Source organism: Jaculus jaculus, chromosome 18 (genome assembly GCF_020740685.1).
Source record: "Jaculus jaculus isolate mJacJac1 chromosome 18, mJacJac1.mat.Y.cur, whole genome shotgun sequence".
NCBI lineage: Eukaryota > Metazoa > Chordata > Mammalia > Rodentia > Dipodidae > Jaculus > Jaculus jaculus.
The window spans coordinates 63,756,858-63,776,432 of NC_059119.1; the positions used below are offsets into that span (position 1 = coordinate 63,756,858).

At 43.3% G+C, this 19,575-nt stretch overlaps 1 protein-coding gene across 1 annotated transcript in view; it reads left to right on the forward strand.

Moving 5' to 3' along the window:
- Nucleotides 1–3,107: 3,107 nt before the first annotated feature.
- The window catches only part of Arhgef33 (Rho guanine nucleotide exchange factor 33), a 53,389-nt gene continuing 36,921 nt past the window's right edge, over nt 3,108–19,575 (forward strand). The window contains exons 1-5 of the mRNA XM_004660050.2: nt 3,108–3,132; nt 5,289–5,338; nt 10,824–10,988; nt 11,676–11,797; nt 13,858–14,000. Coding sequence (XP_004660107.2) covers nt 3,108–3,132; nt 5,289–5,338; nt 10,824–10,988; nt 11,676–11,797; nt 13,858–14,000 — 505 coding nt within the window. The remainder of the gene's footprint in view (nt 3,133–5,288; nt 5,339–10,823; nt 10,989–11,675; nt 11,798–13,857; nt 14,001–19,575) is intronic.

Genomic DNA, 19,575 nt, shown 5'->3' on the forward strand with positions numbered 1-19,575 from the left:
CCCAGGACCCACATTAGCCAGATGCACAAGGGGGCACATGCATCTGGAGTTCATCTGCAGTGGCTGGAGGCCCTGGCGCGCCCATTCTCTCTCTATATATATATATATTGGCCTCGTTCTCTCTCTGTCTGTCCCTCTCAAATAAATAAATAAAACAGAAAAAAATTTTTAAAATTCACCCAACTACAATATACATTAGCTAAGTTTTGACAAATTTATGTAATTGCATGCCTCTACCACAATCAAGCAACAAAACATTTCTTTCTTCTTTTCTTTTGTTTTTTGTTTTTCCAAAGTAGGGTCTCACTCTAGCCCAGGCTGACCTGGAATTCACAGTGTAGTCTCAGGATGGCCTCAAACTCATGGCAATCCTCATACCTCTACCTCCCAAGTGCTGGTATTAAATGAGTGTGCCACCATGCCCAGCCAACAAAACATTTATATTACCCTAAAGATGTGTGTTCTTAGGGTTTCGAGAGATAGCTCAGCAGTTAAGGTGCTTGCCTGCAAAGCCTAAGGACCCGGGTTTGATTCCCCAGTACCCACATAAAGCCAAATACACAAGGTGAAGCATGCGTCTAGAGTTTGTTTGAGTTAGCTAGAGGCCCTAGCTGGTCCATCCTCTCTCTCACAAACAAATAAATAAAATAAAAATCTTTAGGGCTGGAGAGATGGCTTAGCAGTTAAGGCACATGACTGTGGAGCCTAAGGACCCATGTTCTCTCTCTCTCCAGATCCCACATAAGCAGACACACACAAAGGTGAGGCAAGCGCAAGGTTGTATGTCAAGTGTCTGGAGTTTGAATGCAGTGGCTGAGGCCCTGACATGCCAACTCTATCTTCTCTCCCTCTGTCTCTCTAAAAGAAAAGAAAATTAAAAAAAAAATGTCTATCCTCAGTTAACCTTCCACCTTTGATCTGTATTTGTTTCTATAAATTCATTTTGTCTTTTTTTTTTGAGTAATGAACAAAGTTTAAACTTGTGTTTTTTTTTTTTTTTTTTTCAGTCCTTGGATAGTGTTAATATATTTTGATTGTTTCAATAGGTAGTCTTAGTCACAAGTCACAGAAAATGATGGCTGAGTTCAGAAGCAAAGGGATCTGTTGAAAGGATAGGGGATAGAATTCCTGGGAGATTGGAGGGCCAGGCTTGAGATTATGTTGCCATCTTGTGTATGTGGTATACGTGTGTGTTCGTATGTGCGTGCAGGTGCATGTGTGTATGTATGTATGTGCATGTGTGAAGACTACAGGTTGATGTCAGGTGTTTTCTTTAATCGCTCTCCATCATATTCTTTGAAATATGGTTTCTTTTTTAAAACTTGTTTATTTATATTTATATTTTTTTTGGTTTTTCGAGGTAGGGTCTCACTCTAGCCCAGGCTGACCTGGAATTCATGATGTAGTCTCAGGGTGGCCTTGAACTCACAGCAATACTCCTACCTCTGCCTCCCAAGTGCTGGGATTAAAAGCATGTACCACCATGCCTGGCTTAAATTTATTTATTTATTTGCAAGCAGAGAGAGAGAGAGAGAGGGCGAGAGAGAATACAGGCAGAGAGAGGATGGGTATGCCAGGGTCTCTAGCCACTACAAACCAACTCCAGATGCCTGTGCCCCCTTGTGCATTTGGCTTATGTAGGTACTGGGGAATTGAACCAGGGTTCTTTGGACTTGCAGGCAAGCACCTTAACTGTTAAGCCATCTCTGCAGCGCCCCCTTTTTTGTTTTTTTCAAGGTAGGGTCTCACTGTAGCTGAGGCTTACCTGGGATTCAATCTGTAGTCTGAGGGTGACCTCAAACTCATGCTGATCCTCCTACCTCTGCCTCCCAAGTGCTGGGACTAAAGGCGTGCACCACCATGCACAGCTGAGACATGGTTTCTTATTGAACCCAGAGTTTGCCAATGACACAAGGTAGCTAGCAAGTCCTGAAGATCCCCCTGTATTAGCCTTCCCAATGCTGGGATTACTGTGCCCAGCTTTTTTTTTTAATATCTTATTTATTTATGTATTTAAGAGATAAAGAGAGAGAGGGAAAGAGAAAGAGCAAGGAAGAAGTGGGTAGAGAAGGAATGGGCATGCCAGAGCCTCCACCCACTGCAATAGAACTCCAGACACAGGTGCCACCTTGTGCGTCTGGCTTATGTGGGTATTTGGAAATTGAACCTGGGTTCTTAGGCTTCACAGGAAAGTGCTTAACCGCTAAGCCATCTCCCCAGCTCCACGTCCAGCTTTTGTGAGGTGCCACGGCTCTGACCTCAGGTCCTCATGCCTGAGCAGCAAGGGCTCCACCCACGGACTCACCTTCCGTGGAACAGCTTTAAGATAAATGCTCACTCAGTAGTTTTATTCTGAAATTGTTTTCAGGGTAGCACATAAAGCTCGTCCAGTTCCTTCATGAGAGCTACCCCATATCCTTTATTGTTTTTCTGTTTTGTTTTTTCTCGGTAGGGTCTCACTCTAGCTCAGGCTGACCTGAAATTCACTATGTAGTCTCACGGTGGCCTCGAACTCATGGTGATCCTCCTACCTCTGCCTCCCAATTGCTGGGATTAAAGGTGTGCGCTACCACGCCTGGTTTAAATTTATTTATTTATTTGCAAGCAGAGAGAGAGAGAGAGACAGAGAGGACAGAGAGAGAATGGGTATGCCAGGGTCTCCAGTCACTACAAACCAACTCCAGATGCTTGTGCCCCTGTGCATCTGGGTCTTTTGTTTTTGAAGCAAGCCCAACAGACTTTTTTTTTTTTTTTAATGAGCGAGAGTGAGAGTGAGAGCAATAGTGAGAGAGAGAAAGAGAGAGACTTGGCACCCCAGGGCCTCCAGCCACTGTCATTGAACTCCAGACATGTGTGCCCTTTGTGTGCATGTGCCAGCTTGGCATATGCAGCACCTTGTGTGTCTGGCTTCTGTGGGATCTGGGGAGTTGAACATGGATCCTCAGGCTTCTTAGGCAAGCTCCTTAACTCCTAAGCCATCTTTCCAGCCCCCAAGTCACTTATTCTTTGTTTCTATTGGCAGGTGCAAGAAAGAGGAGGTGGCCTGATCCAGGACAAGATGGTGTGATGTTGAAGAGCAAGCTGGAGGGGAGAGAGCAGCAGACACCATGGAAAAAAATAAAACAAAGCAAGGTCAGATCTCATACCATGTCTTGCCTGAGAGCTTAGGATTCAAGAGATGCAGGTTTCAGTCTTAACCTGCTGCTGTCGCCAAACAGCATTTCCCTGTCCTCAGCCAGTGGCCATGACAAATGCAGCACACATGTGCTTTCTCTTACTTGCTAGACATAGCCACGTGGATTCTGTCATCTCTTACTTACAGTCATGGAGCAGTAAGATGACAAGTACACAGTGTCACGTGTAGTCCTGGGATCCTAGTCTGTGTTCCCCAGTGGTGGTTCCTGCCACAGGTTGAGACATAGTAAAAAATGGGCTGGGGGTGGTGGCGCACGCCTTTAATCCCAGCACTCAGGAGGCAGAGGTAGGAGGATCACTGTGAGTTTGAGGCCACCCTGAGACTACATAGTGAATTCCAGGTCAGCCTGTGCTAGAGTGAGAACCTACCTTGAAAAACCAAACAAGAAAAAAATGAATAAGTGATCCTTACTTAAACTTGCATGGGGTGTTGTAATGTGGAACCATGGGGATTTTATAATGACAGCCTCTGACAGTACAAATCCTGAGCTTAGGTTATATATTATTTATGAACTTAGCATGGGGAGGCTGGCTCCTTGGAAGAGGGTTTTCTTTTCTTTTCTTTTTTTAAATTTTATTTATTAATTTTGAGAGAGACACACACAGAGAAAGAGAGAGAGAGAGACAATGGATGCAGCAGGGCTTCTAGCCACTGCAAATGAACTCCAGACATATATGCCACCATGTGCATCTGGTTTATGTGGGTAATGGGGAATTGACCTGGGTCTGTAGGGTTCACAGGCAAGTGCCTTAACCACTAAGCAATCTCTCCAGCCCTGGAGGGGGGTTTGTAAACGGACATGTCAACAAAGCACGACATACATACTCATGCAAAGAGATGTTTGTGCTCAGGATTGCCATCTAGAAGTTTCTGGCTTTGTGCAACATGAGTGAGGGGAGCAAAAGCCGGATGAATGGACAGTGAGCTCAATGCCCTGCGTGGGTTACCTCATGTTCATGGCTGCTCGGTGTGGTTCTGAAAGGTATATTCTATTTTTCTATTTTAATTTTTATTTATTTATTTGACAGAGAAAGAGGGAGGGAGAGAGAGAGGGAGAGAATGAATGGGATCACCAGGGCCTCCAGCCACTGCAAACAAACTCCAGACACGTGTGCCCCCTTGTGCATCTGGGTCCTGGGGAATCGAACCTGGGTCCTTTGGCTTTGCAGGCAAGCGCCTTAACCGCTAAGCCATCCCTCCAGCCCCTGAGAGACATATTCTAGACTAACTTGGATTTTTCCCGTAAGGTGTAAATGATTCTGATAGCTTTGGCTTTTCCTGCATCTCCACTCTAGTGCCAACAACACTGTTTTCTCTCTATCTGCACTCTTCCTAGAGCCTTTCCATTTACAATCCCACTCCTCTCCCATCCCCTCCATCAGTCCCCTAAAAGGACAGCAAAATTCTCTCAGCCAATTTTGGCAATGTAAAGAGGGCAAAAATAAGAGGTAGAAGATGCAGGGACATTTCAAGTAGGCCTCCAGAGATCAGTAAGTGGCAACTAGACATGGGCCTGGTGAAGAGCAGCTATAGAACTGTGTGTTCAGGTAAATGTTAAGTCGGCCCCAAGAATGTGAGGCAGGCACTTCTGGAGTACCCTCTCTGGTTAATTAATCAAAACTACTTATTGAGGGCTGGAGAGATGGCTTAGTGGTTAAGGCACTTGCCTGCAAAGCCAAGGGACCCAGATTCGATTCCCCAGGACCCATTTAATCCAGATGCCCAAGGTGGTGCATACATTTAGAGTTCATTTAGTAGGGGCTAAATACCCTGGCATGCTCATTCTCTCTCTCTCTCCCAAATAAAATAAGTGAAAAAAAAATAATTGAGTTTGGTGGAGAAACCACCACATTGTAGAAAAGGGCTTTCTAATATTTATAACAGGTAGATATGATTTTGTCAATAGAATATGAATGTGAAAACTGCCTACACAAGATTATTTTTTTTGTCATTTCTGAATAATTGGTCTTTGGTCATTCAATCACAGTTAGAGGAACCTGTAAGTTACTTTGTCCCTTCCATGTATCTGTCAAGACTAAGATAGGGCCAAAACTGAGTTGTGTTGATTGAACAAAGCTCTTTCTTTCTGCAGGAGACAATGAACATATGCCGGTGAATAGTCCTTCCACACAGATTTACCAGGTAAACACAAACTGATCGCCTTACATACTACTGTGTGCAGTAGCAGTGACTGTCCAGAGATATTTTTTCACTTTTTTTTTGAAAACTTCCATAACTATAGACAATATGCCATGATCATAATCCCCTTCCATGTCCCCCATTTCATCCTCCCAAGTGCCCCTCCACTGAACCCCTTCTTTCCACTTAGACTCTTCTTTTTTGTTGTTTGTTTTTGGTTTTTTTTCTTTTATGGTTTTCTGAGGTAGGTCTCACATTAGCCCAGGCTGACCTGGAATTCATTATGTAGTCTCAGGGTGGCCTCGAACTCATAGCGATTCTCCTACCTCTGCCTCCCGAGTGCTGGGATTAAAGACTTGCACCACCACACCTGACCTAGACTTCTATTTTGATGTCATTGTTACACATGCTATGTGTAGATAGTGTTAGCCACTGTAAGGCCATGAATATCAAGACCATTTTGTGTCTGAACGTCAGCATTGGCAGCAGTCCTACCCTTCCTTTGGCTCTTACATTCTTTCCACCACCTCGTCTGCAATGGCTCCTGAGCTTTGGAAGGTCTGATAGAGATGTTTCAGTGCTGAACACTCCTCTGTCACTTCTCAGCACTGTGGTGAGTTTTGTGTCAGTCCTGTGGTCACCGCCATCTGAGAAGAGAAGGTTCTCTAGCCAAATGTGAGGATATGGGGCATAAGCCTAAGTGTGTAGAAGGCAGTTTGGTGCTCATAATATATACATTTTAACAGACAACAGTAGTAATTTGTTTGGCTCTCTGATTTTTTTGACTAGGCTTTCAATACCAGGCATGAATCCCCTCCTGTGGAGCAGGCCTCCAGTTCAATCAGAGAGCCATTGTTTTCCCCCAAAACGTACATCATTGCACCAGTTGGCATAATAGTTGTCCTGAGTGGCCAACTGCAAGGTGTGTAAGGTTCACTTGTTAGTTAAGACCATTTCCACTGCTGATTAAGACTGCTAGCTTATCTCTCCCAGAAGGCTGCATGCTGCATAGCTTGTCCCAGCATCCTGATGGCCAGTCCACAGGGCGGAGGCCTTTAACCCAGCTCCAGCTCAAAGTGTTAACAAAACTCAAAGTTTTGTTAACACTCCTCCCACCACTCCTCTTTCCACCCCCTCTCCAGAGAGTTGTGATGCTCACCAGTGCTTCTGTGTACTTTTTTTTTTTTTTTTTTTTTTTTAGCGTTTAAAAGAATCTTTATTGTTTTTCTTAACATGTGCATTACAGGAAACAAAAACACAAGCAAAAAGCAGCCATCCAGTCACAGGCAGTTCGGTTGGACATACACGCCTGGATCTTGCATGTGTACACACTGCATTCCATTTCGGTACTTTTTTGCATTCGCTCTCTTAACATAGCCAGAAAGACAGAGGGCCGTTTGTATTGTGCCTTGAAAAGCTGATCACTGGAGGATGAGTTACCCAGTTTATAAAATGTAGCATTGATGCCTGACCTTATCTCTGCTCTTCTTGCCACTGTCACTGTCACCATGATTTCGACACCAGGCAACAGCTTTTCCATCAGAGAGGAGAGAATAAACCTGCTTTTCACTAGTTGGGCATGGAGATACATGCCTGTAATCCTGGCAGTAGGGAGCCTGAAGCAAGAGGATCACAGGTTTAATGCAAGCCTAGACTGTAAACTCTGATATAAAAATATGTCTAGCTGGGCATGGTGGTGCGCACCTTTAATCCAGCATTTGGGAGGCAGAGGTAGGAGGATCACTGTGAGTTCAAGGCCACCCTGAGACTACATAGTGAATTCCAAATATGCTTATTTTCCTCAATTTTCTATTTTTTCAAGGAAATTAAAATTTAAGTTAATTTGAAAACAATGGGAATAATTTGATTCTTTTTTACAAGGAAGATCAAAATTGGGCAAAACATCATTGCAATAAGAATTATATCAGCTGCTTTGGTTTTACAAATAGAATTTATCTGGCTTATGTCTTCCAACTGTAAATTTAATTAGAGTTGTGTCTTTACCACTCATGAAAGTTTACTTTGACATAATTGTATTATAATACCGTGCTGTTGGGCATGGTGGCACATGCCTTTAGTCCAAGCACTCTCATGAGGCAGAGGTAGGAGGATCACTGTGAATTTGAGGCCAGACTGAGACTACATAGTGAATTCCAGGTCATCCTGGGCTACAGTGAGACCCTACCTCAATAAAACAAAACAAACAAACAAAAAACCCCCCAAAAAAGAAAAAATAGAAAAATTTAAGACAGGCATGGTGGTGTATGCCTTTCATCCTAGCACTTAGGAGGCAGAGGTAGGAGGATCACTGTGAATTTGATGCCAGCCAGAGACTACAGGGTGAATTCCAGGTCAGCCTGGGCTGGAGTGAGACCCTGCCTCAAAAAAAAAAAAAAAATTCCTAAGGGCTAGAGGATGGCTTAATGGTTAAAGCACTTCCCTGCGAAGCCTAAGGACCCAGATTTGACTTATCAGGTCCCACATAAGCCAGATGCACAAAGTTGCTCATGTGCACAAGTTGGTGCATGCATCTGGAGTTTGATTACAGTGGCTGGAGGCCATGGCACACCAATTACTTCCCCGCCCTTACTCTCTCTCATAAAAAATATAAAAGAAAAAAGCACCTCATTTCACTCTAATTCATATTTGTTGAGTAATTACTATGGGCAAAGACTGTCACTTAGCCTAATGGAAAAGTGGAAAAAAAAAAAAAAAGACAGGCATAGTGGCGCATGCCTTTAATCCCAGCACTTGGGAGGTAGAGGTGGGATCGCTGGGAGTTCGAGGCCACCTAGTGAATTCCAGGTCAGTCTGGGCTAGATTGAGACACTACCTCAAAAAAACAAGACAAAAAAGATGAAATAGATTTTCTCATTGATGTTTGTTTCCACACCTTGAAAACATACAGTTCATATAAGGTAGGCTGTTGAAACAATTACACTAGAGGCATTGATAAAACTAGCTCAGTGGGAGGAGGGGGGCTAGAGAGATGGCTTAGTGGTTAAGGCACTTGGCTGTGAAGCCCAAGGATCCAGGTTCAGTTCTCCAGTACCATGTAAGCCAGATGCACATAGTGGCATGTACACTTTGAGTTCACTTGCAGTGGCTGGAGGCCTTGGCACACCCATTCTCTCTCTCTCTCAAATAAATAGATAAAATATTTAAAAAAGCACATTGGGGAAGAGATGGATAAGTATTGATTAATAGACTTGAATTAGGCACCTAAAGACAGTCAATAAGGAGGAGTTACTTCAGGCAGAGGGCTCAGGATGCCGAGGCTGGAAGCTGGTCTTCTCTGGTGTTGATTTGATGCCTTCTGGATCCAACATCTCAAAACGCTTCTTCCCCTGACTGTTCACACCTGACCTGCGCATGGCCTTTGAATGTGTGTGAGCACCTCTTTACACTCAGATGAGGTTTCAAGTCGGTTATGGATGTTATAGGGTAACTCCCTTGTGTTGGCTAACACAACTGCAGTGGGGCTGTCTCATTGTCTCAGGGCAGCCCAAGCCCAGGCGTGGCTAGTCCTAGTGTGGCGCGAGAGCAGTGAAAGGGAAGTCGGCCTATATGACCTCAAAACGCTGTGATAACCCCACCTTTTTTTTTTTAAAGAACACTTTCTAAGTCTGTTAATGTCAAGAAACATGTTCTTTTTTTTTAATTTTAATTTTTTGATTTTTCCAGGCAAAGTCTCATTCTAACCCAGGCTGACCTGGAATTCACTATATAGTCTCAGAGTGGTTTCGAACTCCCTACGATCCTCCTACCGCTGCCTCCCGAGTGCTGGGATTAAAGGTGTGCGCCATTATGCCCTGCCGCCTAGAAACTTTTAATCAGAAGAAAAGGAAACAAGAGAAAGGAGGGCCAAAGGAGAAGCTAACAACAAGAAGTATATTAGAAGGACCAGGTGTGGTGGCGCATGCCTTTAATCCCAGCACTCGGGAGGCAGAGGTAGGAGGATTGCTGTGGGTTCAAGGCCACCCTGAGACTACATAGTGAATTCCAGCCTGGGCTACAGGAAAGCTCTACCTCAAAAACCTCAAAAAAAAAAAAAAAAAAAAAAAAAAAGCGGGGGGATAGTATCTGAACAAAATATAAATTTCAGCTATTTTCTGACTCCATATTTTACATTTTCTTGAATTCTTTCCTTCCTGATGTTAGTGCATAGCATAACTTGCTTTAAGACAAATGTCACTCTCTTAATCTGGACTGTGAGCTTGGTAGGGGCAGGAAGTTAGTCTGTTTTTCTCTTTGTGGTACTCTCAGCATCATGCAAAGTACTTGGCATATAAAACATCGCCAATAAATAGAAACTGAACACATGAAAGATGCACACATTGTTGTAAGTCGGCAGGTTTGGTGCAGTTATTCAGTCTGGTGCTAACTAGTACTGGAAAAATTGGCTTGTTGGGAAAAAAAGAAATCTTTTTTTTTGTGTGTGTGGTAGGGTCTCATTCTAGCCCAGGCAGATCTGGAATTCACTATGTAGTCTCAGTCTGGCCTTGAACTCACAGCGATCTTCCTACCTCTGTCTCCCAAGTGCTGGGATCAGAGGCGTGTGCTACCATGCCCAGTAGGATATCCTCATTTTATATTCTAATCAAAACAAACTCTAAAATGTTTCTTCTTTCACCATTTATTTGCCAGGGGTTGGTGTGGGAGGTGAGGCCAGGAAGGGTTTCCCACTGAAGATTTCTGATTTGATTAAGCCTCAGTTCATTCTACTATTGAGGTTGTTGCCTAGCCTCTACATATATACACACATGCACCTCCACATGTATACCTACATACATATGAACACACATACACACATGCACACTACATACATACACATGTAAATTTTAAAAAATCATTGAAGTGAAAAACAGATTGTTCTCATTGTTCCCTAGCCTCTTCATAGGTTTTGCTTTTTTGCCTCAGGATAATCTCTTTGGTTCCTCTTACTCCCAGTCCTAAAAATAAACCATTTATTATTATTATTATTATTATTATTATTATTATTATTATTATTAATGAGAAAGACAAAATTGGCACCAGGGCCTCCAGCCTCTGCAGTAGAACTCCAGATGTATACACTACCTGTGCACATGTGTAACTTTGTGTGTTGTGTCACTGTGTGCATCTGGCTTATGTGGGATCTGGAGAGTAGAATGTGGATCCTTAGGTTTTGCAGGCAAGCGCCTTAAATGCTAAGCCATCTCCCTAGCCCTTGTTTGCTTTTTAAAATTTTAATTATTTAATTGAGAGAGAGAGAAAGAAAGATAGAGAAAGGGAGAATGGGTGCACCAGGGACTCTAGTCACTGCAAATGAACTCCAGATGAATGCGGCACTTTGTGCACCTGGCTTGTGTGGGTCCTGAGGAATCGAACCTGGGTCCTTTGGCTTTGCAGGCAAGCGTCTTAACCACTAAGCCATCTGTCCAGCCCCAGTGGTGCTATTTATAATAATTTACAGCAAACTGAGTTGAGTTTTCATGCATCATCTTAGTTGCAGGCCCTGGCCTCAGAACTGAAGACAGGTTTCACAGAAGCAATGCAGGAGCTGACGCGGATTCAACATGGAGAATATGCTCTGGAAGAGAAGGTTAAGAGCTGCAGGTGTTCCATGGAGGAAAAAGTTACGGAGATGAAGAATTCGTTAAACTATTTCAAGGTAGGCATCTTTCATGTCCCTGCTGAAAAGAGCACATTGGTTCCTAGTACTGGGAATAGAAAATTTGCCTTTTTGTATGGCAGCCAAATGTAAGGGCTTTTCCTCTAGACAGGTTTGTTAGTTGTTATAGAAAAACTATTAGTTTTTGCTTTTCTCTTTTGAAGCTCTGTATTAAAATTAGATTTCATAATAGAAGTAATTTTTGTTTTTTGGCCAGGTGTGGTGGCACACACCTTTAATCCCAGCACTTTGGAGGCAGAGGTAGGAGGATTGCCATGAGTTCAAGGCTACCCTGAGAATACATAGTGAATAGTCAGGTCAGCCTGGGCTAGAGCTACCTTGGAAAAACAAAAGCAAAAACAAGTAAATTTTTCATTTTCCTTTCATTCATTCATTCAAAAGCGTGTACAGAGCTGGAGAGATGGTTTAGTGGTTAAAACGCATGCCTGCAAAGCCCAAGAACCCAGGTTCAATTCTCCAGGTCCCACCTAAGCCACCTGCACATGGTGGCACATGCTTCTGGAGTTCATTTACAGTGGTTAGAGGCCCTGGCACACCCATTCTCTCTCTCTCTGTCTCTAATACATAATAAAAAAAAAGTGTGTAAAGCTTTATGGAATCTCAATGTTGTGTTCTGTTCCTTTACCCCAGGCATCAGTTTAAAATGTAGCAATTTTTATATTTTAGGAAGAGCTGAGTAATGCGATGTCAATGATTCAGGCCATCACTTCCAAGCAAGAAGAAATGCAACAGAAAATTGAACAGCTTCAACAGGAGAAGCGAAGAGAATCTCGAAAAGTAAAGGCCAAGTGAGTATGAGACCTTGAGGCACCTCCCACATACGTACTGTAGTTTGATCTAAGTGTCTTCCATGTGTGTACTGTAGTTTGATTTTAGTTTATTAGCATCTTCCATGTAGTACTGTAGTTTGATTTAAGTGTCTTTCATGTAGTATTGTATTTTGATCTAAGTGTCTTCCATGTATGTACTGTAGTTCAACTTAAGTGTCTTCCATGTAGTACTGTAGTTTGGTTTTAGTTTATTAGCGTCTTCCATGTAATACTGTATTTTGATCTAAGTGTCTTCCACGTGTGTACTGTAGTTCAACTTAAGTGTCTTCGTGTCTTCCACATAGTACTGTAGTTTGATTTTAGTTTATTAGCATCTTCCATGTAGTACTGTAGTTTGACTTAAGTGTCTTCCACGTAGTACTGCAGTTCGGTTTTAGTTTATTAGTGTCTTCCATGTAGTATTGTAGTTTGATCTAAGTGCCTTCCACGTAGTACTGCAGTTAGATTCTATTCCCTCAATTACCCTCTTTTGACCCTACTCCATCCCTGCTCCCCCGAGTACCCTCCTCTTTCTGAGTAGTCCTTCTGGTTGTTTTCTCATTCTTTTTCCCTGTCCTCTATGTCAAAGCATTGATGGGGAGTTGGAGAGATGGCTCAGCAGTTAAAGGCTCTTCCTTGAAAAGTCAAAGCCTGACAGCCCAGGGTTCAATTTCCCAGTATCCACACAAAGCCACATCTGGCACATGCATCTGGAGTCCATTTGTAGTGGTTGGAGGCCCTGGCATACCCATTCTCTCTCTGCATGTAAATCAGTAAATACAAACAAACTTTTTTTTTTTTTTTTTTTTTATTTGAGAGTGACAGACACAGAGAGAAAGACAGATAGAGGCAGAGAGAGAGAATGGGCACGCCAGGGCTTCCAGCCTCTGCAAACGAACTCCAGACTCGTGCGCCCCCTTGTGCATCTGGCTAACGTGGGACCTGGGGAACCGAGCCTCAAACCGGGGTCCATAGGCTTCACAGGCAAGCGCTTAACCGCTACGCCATCTCTCCAGCCCCAAACAAACATTTTAAAAAAAGGTTGATGGGCTTAATATTGTGCAGGTCCTATGCTGATAATGACAACCACTGTGAGGTCATGAATGTACCATCAACCAGTTTTGTTTTTTTTTTGAGGTAGGGTCTCACTCTAGCCCAGGCTGATTTGGAATTCACTATATAGTCTCAGGGTGGCCTTGAACTCACAGTGATCCTCCTACCTCTGCCTCCTGAGTGCTTTCTCTTTTTGAGACAAGCCCAGCAGATTGGCCTTTAAAAAATCAGTTTATTTATTTATGAGAGAGAGAGGGAGAGGGAGGGAGAAAGGCAGGTACAGAATGGGCGCATCAGGGCTTCCAGCCACTGCAAGTGAACTCCAGATGCATAGGCTACCTCATGCATCTGGTTTTATGTGGGTACTGGTACTGGGGAATCGAGCCTGGGTCCTTTAGCTTTGCAGGCAAGCACCTTAACTGCTAAGCCATCTCTCCAGCCCCTGGCCTGTTTCTTTTCTTTTTTTTTTTTTCAGTAGGGTCTCACTCTATTCCAGGCTGACCTGGAATTCACTCTGTATTCTCAGGGTGGCCTCAAACTCACAGCAATCCTCCTACCTCTGCTTCCCGAAGGCTGGGATTAAAGGCATGCGCCACCTGGACTGCCATTTTTTTTTTAAATGTGAACATGGCCGGGAGGGGGGGGGGGATTTCCAGGGCCTCTAGCTACTGCAATTGAACTTCACATGCATGAGCCCCTTTGTGTACATGTGTGACATTGTGTGCTTGTGTCACTGGGCATCTGGTTTACGTGGAACCTGGAGATTCAAACGTGAGTCCTTAGGCTTTACAAGCAAGCACCTTAACCACTAAACCATCTCTCCAGCCCTTGGCCAGTTTTAATGCATCATAATACCAACTTACATGGTTCACCCTAATAATTGAGACATTTTCTGGAGACTCTGAGCTGATCTCCTAATAGATTGGGTGTTAAGATGCATTAATAGACTGGGTGTTAAGATGCCTTGCCCTCGTTTCTGTCCCTAGGAAAGCCCAGAAGGAAGAGCTCAGCACACAAGCCGGGCCCACACAGGCCCAGGGAAGCCCATTCCGCGCCATCAACATCCCTGAGCCTGTTCTCCCCAGCGAAGACTTTACCAATATTCTACCTTCTCAGGCCTATGAAAAAGGTACACTTCACAAGTCATGGTGCACTAACCTCAAAGGGCTTGAATAACAATGGGAACGGGCTTAGAGGCCCCGTCCTCATTAGAGGAAAGTTGAATATGTTACCTGGAATTTTTCCTCACTTTAGAAGGATACAGATGACTTTTGAGGTCCTGAGTCTGTGCAATTGCCCAAATTTATCTTATTTATTTATCAGAGAAAGAGGGAGAGAAAGTGAGAGAATAAGTGCGCCAGGGCCTCCAGCCATTGCAAACGAACTCCAGACCCAAGCGCCCCCTTGTACATCTGGGTAATGTGGGTCCTGGTGAATCTAACCTGGGTCCTTTGGCTTTGCAGGCAAACACCTTAACCACTAAGCCATCTCTCCATTCCCAATTTCTCAATTTAAAATATTTTTCCTTTTTAAAATATTTTATTTATTAGAGAGAGAGAGAGAGAGAATGGGCACACCAGGGCCTCAGCCACTGCAAATGAACTCCAGACATATGTGCTACCTTGTGTATCTGGCTTACATGGGTACTAGGGAATTGAACCTGGGTCCTTAGGCTTCCCAGGCAAGCACCTTAACCTCTAAACCATCTCTCCAGCCCAAGATTGAGGAGTACATAAAATGTCTTCTAAGTTTCAATTAAAGATAATTATTATGCAATCAATACTATAACAATCACGAAATGTTTCTTTTTTTAAAAAATTATTATATTTATTTGTTTGAGAGAGAGAAAGAGAGAGATAATGGGTGTGCCAGAGCCTCTAGCTGCTGCAAACAAACTCCAGATGCATGTGCCACCTTGTACATCTAGCTTACATGGTTCCTGGGGAATTGAACCTGAGTCCTTTGGCTTTGCAGGCAAGCACCTTAACTGGTAAGCCATCTCTCCAGCCCAAGAAATGTTTCTTTAAACCAATTTAAAAAATTACTTTGTCAGTATTCAGGAAGCAAAGGTCAGAGGATCACTGTGAGTTTGAGGCCAGTCTGAGATTACATAGTGAATTCCAGGTCAGCCTGGACTAGAGTCAGATCCTACCTCAAAAAGTGAAAAAAAAAATTATTTTTTTATTGGTGGTATAACTCAGTACCCATCTTTCTCTGGAAAACAAGGGTTGATGGAGTCTGTGGGCTGAAACAGTCACCAATCACATCCCCGATCTAGAGGTGTGAGAACAGACGTTATAAGATGGCATGTTGGCAGTACTAAAGAACTAGATTGATAAAGGAAGGAAGTATGGACCAGTATTCAAGTCAGGAAAAATATAAAGCAAACAATGCTTGGTAGAAGCAGAGCATAGTGGTGTATACCTATACTTGCAGCACTCTGGAGACTGAGGCAGGACTATCTCCATGAACTTGAGGCCAATCTGGGCTACAGAGTGAGTTCCAGGTCATCCTGGACTGAGTGTGGCCCTGACTCAAAACAAAGAACAAACGTTTGGGCCCAGCCTGGTGGCACATGTCTTTAATCCCAGCACTCGGGAGGCAGAGGTAGGAGGATTGCCGTGAGTTCAAGGCACCCTGAGACTACAGATCGAATTCCAGGTCAGCCTGCACTAGAGGGAGACCCTACCTTGAAAAACCAAAACAAACGAACAAAACCAAATATTTGGGGTATCTTTGTATTTTCAAGTGTCTGGCAAAGCATCTATACATAAAAAAATGAGTGTAGTCAAAATGGCTGGAATATCCATGACCTCGCCGTGCCTGGTACTACCTACATAAGATCTTCATAACCAGAGGAAAAGAGAATGAGAAACTGAGAGGGGAGGGTGGACTTGTGAGGGGAAAATAGGGGTGGGGAGGGAATTATCATGATTTATTGTCTATAATTATGAAAGCTGTCAATAAAAAAGTTTTTAAAAAATGAGTGTAGAAATTAACATTGTTTGGATTTTTTTCTTTTTTAAAAATTTTTTCTAACTCTTTGGGAGTCTTACATAGAAAGTCCTTAAAAGATAGGCTCAGTGATCTTTCTTTTCTTTTTAAATAATTTTATTTATTTATTTTCAATCAGAGGGAGAGAGAGAGAGAGAGAGAGGGAGAGAAGAGAGAGAAGAGAGAAAATGGGCTTGCCAGGGCCTATAGCCACTGCAAACAAACTCCAGATGCATGGGCCCCTTGTGCATCTGGCTTATGTGGGTCCTGGGGAATCAAATCTGGGTCCTTTGGCTTCATAGGCAAACACCTTAACTGCTAAGCCATCTCCCCAGCCTTCAGTGATCTTTCTTTATTTTAAAAAATATTCACAATATCCTGAATTTCGATTACCCCTCCCCCACACTCCTTTTACTCTGACCTCCCTTAGGCCATTCTGCCCACAGTAATCTGTCCATCTACCATCCCCTTAAGACTACTGCTCTCCTCCCTCCCTTATAGCCTAACTTTTTCTAACTTACTGACATCTGCTGCTGATTTTTACTCCAACTCACACACAAGTCTAAATATTTATAGCTAGGATGCACATATGAGAGAGAACATGCTATGTTTGGCTTTCTGGGCCTGGGTTACCTTGTTTAGTATAATCCTTTCCAGATCCATCCATTTCCATGCAAATTTCATTTTTCTTTACTACTGAGTTTAGAACTCCAGTGTGTAAATATACCACGTCTTCATTATCCACTCATCTGTTGAGGGACATCTAGGCTGGTTCTATTTCCTAGCTATTGTGAATAGAGCAGCAATAAACATGGTCTAAGGTAGTGAGAAGAGTCCTTAGGATATATGCTTGCAGTGCTATAGGTGCGTCATAATATTTTTATTTATGGGGAATGAGTAAGAGAGGGTGAAATCGAGGAAGGGAGAGAGAGAGATTGAGAGAGAGAAAGAGAAAGACATAGGGCCTCTTGCTACTGCAGATGAACTCCAGATGCATGTGCCACTTAGTGGGTACTGGGGATTTAAACTCCAACTGGCAGGCTTTGCAAGCAAGTGCCTTTAACCACTGAGCCATCTTCCCAGCCCTCTGTTTTTCTTCGGAAGCAGGGTATCACTGTAGCCAGGCTAAACTGGAACTCACCTGTAGCCCAGACTGGCCTCAAACTCAACGGTGAGCCTCCAATTCCAACCTCAGCCTGCTGAGTGCTGGCATCAAAGGTGTATGCCACCACACCTGGCTTAATTTTTCGAAGTTTAATCTCCATGAAGGTAGAGTTGATGGTTTTCTGTCCTTGCAGCTTGGGGAACAACTTGTTTGTTGTATGTAGTCGTTGGCATTTAGTGTGGCGTGAATAGATAAGTTTGAAATTCTATATCAAATGTTTTTACTTGGGGTACTTCTAAGAACAGATTTGCTCTGTTGTTTTTCTTTTTCTTATCCCTGTATTATTTTCGAGACTAAAGTTAGAGCCAGGGCTGGTGAGATGATTTGTGGTTAAGGTGCTTGCCTGCAAAGCCTAAGGACCCAGGTTTGATTCCCCAGGACCCACGTAAACCAAATGCACAAGGTGGCACATACATCTGGAGTTCATTTGCAGAGGCTGAAGGTCCTGGCATGCCCATTCTCTCTCTTTAGGCAGAGGTGGGAGGATCACTGTGAAGTTGAGGCCAGCCTGAGACTACATAATGATTCCAGGTTGGTCTGGCCTAGAGTGACACTCTACCTAGACGGGGGGGGGGGGGGGGAGCGCAAAAGGAAAAGAAAGAGAGAGAGAAATTTGAGTAAACAGAGCCTATTTATATGAACCATTACTGGCAATATATATTTCCCTCCCTGTCATATAGACATAATTATAGCTCATTCTACTAAGTTTCTACAGAAAATCCTGAATAATGTGCTATACTATACTTTTCGAGGTAGGGTCTCACTCTAGCCCAGACTGACCTGGAATTCACCATGTAGTCTCAGGGTGGCCTCGAACTCATGGTAATCCTACTATCTCTGCCTCCCAAGTGCTGGGATTAAAGGCGTGCACCACCACACCTGGCTACTAATAATTCTTTATATAATTGGTGGTAGCTTATGTTAAATTTCAGGGCTGGGCTGGAAAAATGGCTCAGTGGTTAAAGGTTCTTGCTTGCAAAGCCTGCCACTGATTCACCAGTACTCACATAAAACCAGACACACAAAGTGGCTTGTGAGTTTGGAATTTATTGGCAGCAGCAAGAGATCCTAGTGGTCCCACACACACACGTACTCTCTCTCTCTCCCTTGAAGATAAATAAATAAAGATTATGTTTTTAAAAATAAGGGCTACAGACCCAAGACTTTGGAAAGCATTGGTTTATCCATTCTCTTTCTTTCTTTCTTTTCTTTTTTTTGAGATTGGGTCTCGCTGTCACTCAGGCTGACCTGGAATTCACCATGTAGTCTCAGAGTAGCCTCGAACTCACAGCGATCCTCCTACTCTTGCCTCCCAAGTGCTAGGATTAAAGGTGTGTGCCACCATGCTGGCTTTCTGTAATGTTTATTTATTTATGAGAGAGAAAGAGGCAGAGGGAGAGAGAGAGAATGAATGAGGGTGAGAGAGCGAATGGGCATGCCAGGGTCTTAACCACTGCAAATGAACTCCAGATGCTTGCACCAACTTGTGCATCTGGCTGTACATGTGTACTGGGGAACCTGGGTCCTTTGGCTTTGCAGGTAAGCACCTTAACTGCTAAGCCATCTCTCCAGCCTCCATTTTTTTAAACTTTTATTTATTTATTAGAGAGAGAGAGAGAGCTCCAGGGCTTCTAGCCACAGCAAATGAACTCCAGACGCATGCACCACCTTGTACGTTTGGCTCACATGGGTCCTAGGGAATTGAACCTGGATCCTTAGTCTTTGCAGGCAAATGCTTTAAGTGCTAAGGCATCTCTCTTGCCCTCCAGTTGGTTTTAATGAGAATCTGTTTTTTTAACCTTTTCATTAAAAAATTACTTATGCTATTTATTTATTTGAGGGAAAGAGAAGGAGAGGCAGATAAACAGAATGGGCATGCCAGAGTCTTCAGCTGGAGCTAATGAACTCCTGACTCATGTGCCACCTTGTGCATCTGACTTACGTGGGTCCTGGGGAATCGACCCTGAGTCCTTTGGCTTTGCAGGCAAGCGCTTTAACTGCTAAGCCATCTCCCCAGCCTTGTTTCTTCTTCTTCTTCTCCTTCTTCTTCTCCTCCTCCTTCTTCATCATCTTCTTCTTTTCTCTCTCTCTCTCTCTCTCTCTCTCTCTCTCTCTCTATATATATATATATATATATATATATATATATGTTATTTTTTTTTTGAGGCAGGGTCTCACTCTAGACCAGGCTGGCCTGGAATTCACTCTGTATTCTCAGAGTGGCCTCAAACTCACTGCAATCTTCTTACCTCTGCCTCCTGAGTGCTGAGATTAAAGGTGTGTGCCACCATGCCCAACTTTTTAATACTTTTTTAAATTTATTTTAATTAATTAATTAATTTATTGGAGAGAGAGAGAATGGGTCTCCAGCCACTGCAAATGAACTCCAGATGGACACGCCTCCTTGTGCATCTGGCTTACATGGGTCCTGGAGAGTTGAACTGGGATCCTTTGACTTTGCAGGCAAATGCCTTAACCACTAAGCAATCTCTCCAGCCCTTATTTATTTATTTGCAAGTGGAGAGAGATAGAAAAGAGACAGATA